An 8,730-nucleotide genomic window follows, 5' to 3' on the forward strand; every position below is an offset into this window, starting at 1 on the left:
GAATGATTGCATCCACTTCAGCAACAAGTTCCCAAATAACTGTTGTAACCATTGGTGATATCAATTTAACATGTACATATTTTTTTTTTCATGTACATATTATTTTGTAGTAACTTTTTAATATATAATGCTCTGAGTAACAATATAATGCTATATCACACTATCAATTCTTATCACATTTCTTAGCACTTTCTTATTAAATACTCCGTATCACTTGATGGGTTCAAGTTCAACAGCTGGATAATAGTACAATGTATCAATTGATAATATTCAATGGAACATTTCAGTAACATCCTATTGTTCTACTTAACATTAGATACTAATTTTATCACAAGTAAGCAGCTAAAGAGCAAAATGGGAAAGAGTATTCTAAATCATTAAGTAGCTGCAGCGAAATTATAATAAGTATTCTAACATCCCTGTTTTAGGCATCATGCCAATATTTTAATAAAATTATTTTACAAGTTTGTCAGTTAACATCAAATACAGAAGATAACTATTCAGGATAGAACTTTTAAATATCTTTGAAACAAAGCACTGTCATTCATTCATTAGTCTCGCAACTGAAAAATGAGTAAACCCTAAGATCCAAAAAAGAAGACAACCTGTATTACAAGAACATTAAACTTGAATAACATCTACTACACCCTTTTCCCTTAAAATTCTTGAGATGCAGAGCCAATTTCACCCTTATCCTTACCAACCTTCTTCGGTAACAAAGTAGAATGAATATTAGGCAAAACACCACCATTTGCAATAGTCACAGATCCAAGCAATTTACTCAACTCTTCATCATTCCTAACAGCTAACTGAATATGCCTTGGAATTATTCTCGTCTTCTTGTTATCTCTTGCTGCATTTCCAGCCAATTCCAATACCTATATACCCAAAATCAACAAATTCAATCAGTACTTCACACAAACCCTAACCCTAATTGAAACTGTAAAAACAGACAATAAATTTCAATTTACCTCAGCGGCGAGGTACTCAAGAACGGCGGCGAGGTACACCGGAGCTCCGCCTCCGACGCGTTGGGCGTACTTTCCGGCCTTAAGAAACCTAGCGATTCTGCCGACGGGGAACTGGAGGCCGGCCTTTGAAGATCTGGATACGGATTTGCTAGATTTAGGTTTCCCTCTGCCACCTTTCTTCGCTTCAGCATCTGATTTGCCAGCCATTGTTTTTTTTAAATGATTAATAAACCCTAATTTGAAGAATTTGTGTTTGTTTGAGAATGATGGTTTGTGTTTATGATTGTTTTGTTTTGAATTTATAGGGAAAGGTATTTGAATTTGATTGGTCGTGTAAGGTTAACTAGGATTGCCAGCGTGGTACAGGGATTTGATTTTTGTATTTTTTGCGGGAATATTTAGATTTCAAGTACGCGCTTGACGTCCAAATACTTTTCTGTAGTTTCGTTTGAATTTTGAATGGGTTGCGTACTTGCGTTTGATGAAGGAAAAGGTTAAATTTAATGCTCCGTATACTTGATTAAATTCTGTTTTTATATGATTTGATAAATCTTATCTTTTTTTTTTTTTGAAAAACATCAATATATTAGAATAAGTAAAAGAACAAGAACAAGAACAAGAACAAGAGGGAGCAGCCAAGTGATTTAGCAGCGGCCCATCTTGCACAGAATATCTCGATTAGTTACACATATCTCAACTAACATACACGAGCTAGGATGCTAAGATAGGATCCTACCTAAACAATATGTGATTATATTACAAAAGCTTGCGGGTTGTTTAGCCAATTATGCCAATCTATATCAACATTTTTGCACCGTTTCGCGATCCTGTCAAAGCTTGTTATTTGGATTTCACATAGTGCAACCGGTGTAGTCCAACACTTTTTTTTAAATGTCTTTTGGTTCCGGTTCTTCCATATTAAATACGCACACGTCCACTCGACTCCTTGCCAAATCTTCGCACCTAATGGTGTCATCGGAATGCTTGAAATACCACGAAAAGCTTCTCCAATACTCAAGTTTGTCACCCCATTAAATCCCCACCAATTATAGACTTTTAACCAAATCTCGTATGCTTGTTTACAAAACAAAAGAGAGTGATTTACCGACTCCACATCGTCATCACAAATTGGACAACGAACGGAGTGTAGATCAACACCCCTTTTATCAAGTTCAGTTAGGACGGGGATTTTCCTTTTCCGAGCACGCCAAACAAACACCTCTACTTTTTTTGGGAGAAAGTTGTTTCTTAAAGTTTCGGTGGTGTTTGGACCTGGAGTGAACATCTTATCGCAAAGTAAATTCGACAGAGTGTTTGTTGAGAAGTTACCATTGGAGTTTAATAACCATCGCCACGAGTCACTTTTTTCCGGACATATAGCAGCCGAATCAAGCAACATATTAAGATTATTCAGCTCGTCCAAAGACCTGCCATTCGGTTCCCGAAGCCATTCCCATGAACCTGCACATTTCGACCCATTACATGTAACCCTTTGCTTCACCGAAGCATCGCCATTTTTATCTAGCCTTGCTAATCTACCGAATCTGCTCTTCAAGCTAGAGTTACCTAGCCACACATCGTTCCAAAAAGACGTAGTTGCACCATCTCCAACCTATCTAGAAAAAGAGTTCCAGAAAGAAATTCCAGAATCGACAATGCTTCCTCCTGTTTTGATAATATTAGACCAAACCGTCGAACATGAGGATAAAAACCCACCCGAATCACAGCCGTCCGAAATCCCATATATGCTTTTGATGACCTTAACCCACAAGGAAGTGGAATCGGTTTTAAACCTCCACCACCACTTGCCGATTAACGCCATACTTTTACATTTTAATGATCCCAAATTCAACCCTCCTTTATTGTAATGAAGAAGGGTTTCATCCCATTTTACCCACGAAATTTTTGAGTCATTACCCGACCTGAAATGTCCCGTTCTTATTGATTAAAAACGTTTCATATTAATTGATTTCGTTGCGAGGTTTTGACCTCTATATGAGACGTTTTTCAAAGACTGCATTCATTTTAAAACAAACCATAACCTTTATTTCATCAATAAAGGTTTAAAAAGCTTTACGTAGATTATCAAATAATGATAATCTAAAATATCCTGTTTACACACGACCATTACATAATGGTTTACAATACAAATATGTTACATCGAAATCAGTTTCTTGAATGCAGTTTTTACACAATATCATACAAACATGGACTCCAAATCTCGTCCTTATTTTAGTATGCAACAGCAGAAGCTCTTAGTATTCACCTGAGAATAAACATGCTTTAAACGTCAACAAAAAATGTTGGTGAGTTATAGGTTTAACCTATATATATCAAATCGTAACAATAGACCACAAGATTTCATATTTCAATACACATCCCATACATAGAGATAAAAATCATTCATATGGTGAACACCTGGTAACCGACATTAACAAAATGCATATATATAAATATCCCCATCATTCCGGGACACCCTTCGGATATGATATAAATTTCGAAGTACTAAAGCATCCGGTACTTTGGATGGGGTTTGTTAGGCCCAATAGATCTATCTTTAGGATTCGCGTCAATTAGGGTGTCTGTTCTCTAATTCTTAGATTACCAGACTTAATAAAAAGGGGCATATTCGATTTCGATAATTCAACCATAGAATGTAGTTTCACGTACTTGTGTCTATTTTGTAAATCATATATAAAACCTGCATGTATTCTCATCCCAAAAATATTAGATTTTAAAAGTGGGACTATAACTCACTTTCACAGATTTTTTTACTTCGTCGGGAAGTAAGACTTGGCCACTGGTTGATTCACGAACCTATAACAATATATACATATATATTAAAGTATGTTCAAAATATATTTACAACACTTTTAATATATTTTGATGTTTTGAGTTTATTAAGTCAGCTGTCCTCGTTAGTAACCTACAACTAGTTGCCCACAGTTAGATGTACAGAAATAAATCGATAAATATTATCTTGAATCAATCCACGGCCCAGTGTATACGTATCTCAGTATTGATCACAACTCAAACTATATATATTTTGGAATCAACCTCAACCCTGTATAGCTAACTCCAACATTCACATATAGAGTGTCTATGATTGTTCCGAAATATATATAGATGTGTCGACATGATAGGTCGAAACATTGTATACGTGTCTATGGTATCTCAAGATTACATAATATACAATACAAGTTGATTAAGTTATGGTTGGAATAGATTTGTTACCAATTTTCACGTAGCTAAAATGAGAAAAATTATCCAATCTTGTTTTACCCATAACTTCTTCATTTTAAATCCGTTTTGAGTGAATAAAATTGCTATGGTTTCATATTGAACTCTATTTTATGAATCTAAATACAAAAAGTATAGGTTTATAGTCAGAAAAATAAGTTACAAGTAATTTTTGTAAAGGTAGTCATTTCAGTCGAAAGAACGACGTCTAGATGACCATTTTAGAAAACATACTTCCACTTTGAGTTTAACCATAATTTTTGGATATAGTTTCATGTTCATAATAAAAATCATTTTCTCAGAATAACAACTTTTAAATCAAATTTTATCATAGTTTTTAATTAACTAACCCAAAACAGCCCGCGGTGTTACTACGACGGCGTAAATCCGGTTTTACGGTGTTTTTCGTGTTTCCAGTTTTTAAATCATTAAGTTAGCATATCATATAGATATATAATATGTGTTTAGTTGATTTTAAAAGTCAAGTTAGAAGGATTAACTTTTGTTTGCGAACAAGTTTATAATTAACTAAACTATGTTCTAGTGATTACAAGTTTAAACCTTCGAATAAGATAGCTTTATATGTATGAATCGAATGATGTTATGAACATCATTACTACCTTAAGTTCCTTGGATAAACCTACTGGAAAAGAGAAAAATGGATCTAGCTTCAACGGATCCTTGGATGGCTCGAAGTTCTTGAAGCAGAATCATGACACGAAAACAAGTTCAAGTAAGATCATCACTTGAAATAAGATTGTTATAGTTATAGAAATTGAACCAAAGTTTGAATATGATTATTACCTTGTATTAGAATGATAACCTACTGTAAGAAACAAAGATTTCTTGAGGTTGGATGATCACCTTACAAGATTGGAAGTGAGCTAGCAAACTTGAAAGTATTCTTGATTTTATGTAACTAGAACTTGTAGAATATATGAAGAACACTTAGAACTTGAAGATAGAACTTGAGAGAGATCAATTATGTAACGACCCTGGAATTTACAACATTTATTTATTAATAATTATTATTATTAATACGTGTGATTAAACGAATGTATGTTATTACATTTACATGTTGCCTTAATTGCCCGTACTTGACTTTTTATGGCCCGGAACGTCTCTGCGACACACGAAACTTCACGAATAATATATTTAAATATTATTTGCATTCATGATTAAGTTTTATTAATCATTTTAATTAACTAAAGCTATTAGTTAGTTACTTGGGCTTAAGTTGGACTTTTATTGGATTACTTGCTAACTACTTGCAAACTTGGGCCTTTTAGTGTTAATGGACTTGTGTAAGCCCACCCTACTTATATTTATGAATTAACTAGCCCACATGACACTTGTAAGTATTAGTTTAGCATGTAACTAGTTAGTTTTACCATTAGGAATCTTGTTGGCTCACTATCCCCATGCAAACCCATCTATTATCCAACTTTATGAACTCTACCATGCAAATGACCACCAAACTTCTTCCTTCCCCCTTGCTTATGCTGCTGGCCGAAAGTTGAGGCCTTTAGAGAGGTCATTTGCTTTCATTTATTCATTACTTCATTCCTTGTATCTCTCATTCAAACACACACACTTTACTTGCTTCATCTTTTCTCTTATCTTTCTCTCAAGTTCTTCTTTCTTTCTTGTAAGTAACAACTTCTTTTCTTCTTTTCTTTGTTGGTAAAAACTGATTTCTACATGAACATAATCATCATCAATCTTTGTTGTTAAAACTTTTGTTACTTGTTCTTGTTTAAAGTTAATTACTTGTAGGTTACTAAGTTGTTTACTTACTTACTTTCATGTTACAAGATCAAACTTCTTAGTTTGATTCTTCATTTATATCTTGTATTTAACAAGAACATCAAGAACATAATCTCTCTAGTTATGTTCTACATATTTTGTTTCAAAGAATTAAAGTTCATAGTCGTATAAACTCTTTACTTGTAGTTCTTGAAGTAACTTTGAAGTTACTTCACTTAAAGATCAACTTGGGTTGAATCTTTAAAAGTAAGAGCAACTATGAATCACCTTCTTGTTTAGTTAGCTTTCTACTCTATTTATTTCAAAGATTTAAAGTTTATAATCTTTATAATTGTTACTTGTGTTCTTGTTTGTTGTATGTTACTAGAATACCACCTTCATGGTTGGTTTAGGCTTATCATTCATTTTTATTTATTTCTTATTGTTAGTTGCTTACTACACATTTGAACAAGGACATGTAACCAACAAGAGCTTACACTTTGGTGCAAGTATCATGGATCCAACACTTAGTTGTGATCTTTCTTAGTGTTCATGAACTTGTTCATAAACTTACATGTAACCTTGGTTCATCAAACACTTACAACACTTGCACTTGAGTTATGATGGACAAACCTTGGTCAAAATGATGTTAACACATCAACGAGTTGTACACTTGAAGCTATACGCATCAAGGATGAGAACCGTGATGAACATCAAGCACCGAGACAACCGGAACTCTCCAAAACCCACTGTTCTGTCCAAAACCTACTGACCTGATGCTTCTGGAACAGACCAGTAGACCTGGGCTGTTCTAACCTTGATTTTTAGATAGAACTTTTCGAGTAGATAACTTTTCATATAGGACTCGTCTTAATCCGAGTTACGGTTTAGGATTTATGGCCCTCCGATCGTTACCATGTCCTTTAACGTTGTGCAGAAATTTCTGACCTACTCGCACTTAGACCGTCGCCACGGTCAAACCAAGACGAGTTTGCTTCTGTAAATTTTACCACACTTAAGGGACTCATAGACGGAGCCATGACCACTGGTCTCACCTTAATTCAGTAAGGGTAGAGGCCGTGGTGACTGACCGAAGTCAGCCTTTGTTTTAAATGACTTTCATAAACGAGTCTTACTTGTTACCTTTTGTTTAATGATGATTGATGATGACCCTTATGACCTTAATTACGTACTTATAAACCTTTTGAGACGACTTATTGACTTAGTGCTATTTGACTTAGGTTGAGGACGTTTGGACCGTTACTTGCACACCATTTTCCGACTACTACCTTACCATTTCTACTAATCATTGTGAGTTATAGCATTCCCTTTTTACTTTAACTTATTTTGGGAACTGAGAATACATGCGGATTTTATGTTTTACATACTAGGCACGAGTACTTAAACTTATATATGTGTGGGTTATACAACGGCATAAACATTCCCTTTAGCTCGGTAACGTTTAATCATTGGTTTTTGAACCGTGAACGCGAATCTTAGATATGGATCCATAGGGTTTGACATCCCCACTCGGGCTAGTAGCGCTAGCATTTAACGAGTGTTTAATACTTCGAGGTTATACGCACTTGCCAAGTGCACTTTAAGGGGGTACTTTAAACGTTAAGTTAGTTACCGGGTGCCCACGGTTAAGCATATACTTTTACCTACTTTTGAATCGCTCGTTGTAGCACTGAAATCTCGTGGCCTACTTACATTACTGTTATACTTAAACTATAGCTCACCAACCTTTGTGTTGACCTTTTTAAGCATGTATTTTCTCAGGTGCTTGAAGTCGCTTCCGCTATCTTACTAGTCGTGCTGTAGAACCCGCTGCCTAGAGTTGTTATCGCATGACTACATATGTTGCATTCAAACTTTTTACTTATGAATTTATGTTATGTAACGACCATTATGGTCACGTACACTTATTTAATGCTTCTACTTAGTGAAGTATACTTTGATTTGTAAAACAATTGACGTATGTTATGACGTCACTTTTTTTAATGAATGCAAACTCTGTTTTGAAAACGCATATAGTACTTAACCTTGTAATGATCCTGTTGATGATGGTCCGTACATGATGATTTAGTACGGGGCGTCACATTTGGTATCAGAGCATTGGTTGTAGGGAATTAGGATGCATTAGTGAGTCTAAGACCGACCCGAGTAGGATTCACTAATAGGGCTAATCTACAACTTGTTAGTTTACTTGTTTCCGCTGAACTTACTGCATGTTGCTGCTTACTGTTACTGCTATATGCCGTATGCTACTACATGATTTCACTACTGCATGCTATTACTTGCTTTCGATTGCATGCTAGTTTCGTACGATTACTAATATTGCCATGCTACTTATTGTTATACATGAATTAAACTGTTGGCCTATTATTTGCTTGCTTTATGACATACTGACATGGAAAATTTATTTTTCCTTGTTCAGATGTCGGACGTTCCACCTACTGACATCCCGAGCGGCTCAGGCCCCGTTGTTCCACCCACTGCTGCACCTGTTGCTGCTGCTGCTGCTGCTGCCGACATTCCGGCCCCGACACCCACTGGCGACCCCGGCGCCTCTAGTTCTGGAGCTAGCTCTAGTGTGCCTATCCCGGCGTCTTCTTCCAGACCCCTGAGGCAACTGGCTCGCATTGGTGGCATGGAGATCCCCGCGGAGTTCGGGGAAGGTCCCTTCCGTAATCACTGGCGCACACCTTGCCGACGCACTGCCGACGGCCGCTTAGCCGTGATTACGCCAGGCCGACACCGACAGATGCTG

At 36.0% G+C, this 8,730-nt stretch overlaps 1 protein-coding gene across 1 annotated transcript; it reads right to left on the minus strand.

The window, feature by feature from the left end:
• Positions 1-544: 544 nt before the first annotated feature.
• On the minus strand, positions 545-1,271 carry LOC139858844 (histone H2AX). Its single transcript, XM_071847679.1, has 2 exons — positions 972-1,271; positions 545-878 (listed from the first exon to the last, which is right to left on the minus strand). The coding sequence occupies exons 1-2, from the start codon at positions 1,176-1,178 to the stop codon at positions 657-659; spliced, it is 429 nt and encodes a 142-aa protein (XP_071703780.1). The 5' UTR covers positions 1,179-1,271; the 3' UTR covers positions 545-656.
• Positions 1,272-8,730: the final 7,459 nt, after the last annotated feature.

Source organism: Rutidosis leptorrhynchoides, chromosome 7 (assembly GCF_046630445.1).
Source record: "Rutidosis leptorrhynchoides isolate AG116_Rl617_1_P2 chromosome 7, CSIRO_AGI_Rlap_v1, whole genome shotgun sequence".
NCBI lineage: Eukaryota > Viridiplantae > Streptophyta > Magnoliopsida > Asterales > Asteraceae > Rutidosis > Rutidosis leptorrhynchoides.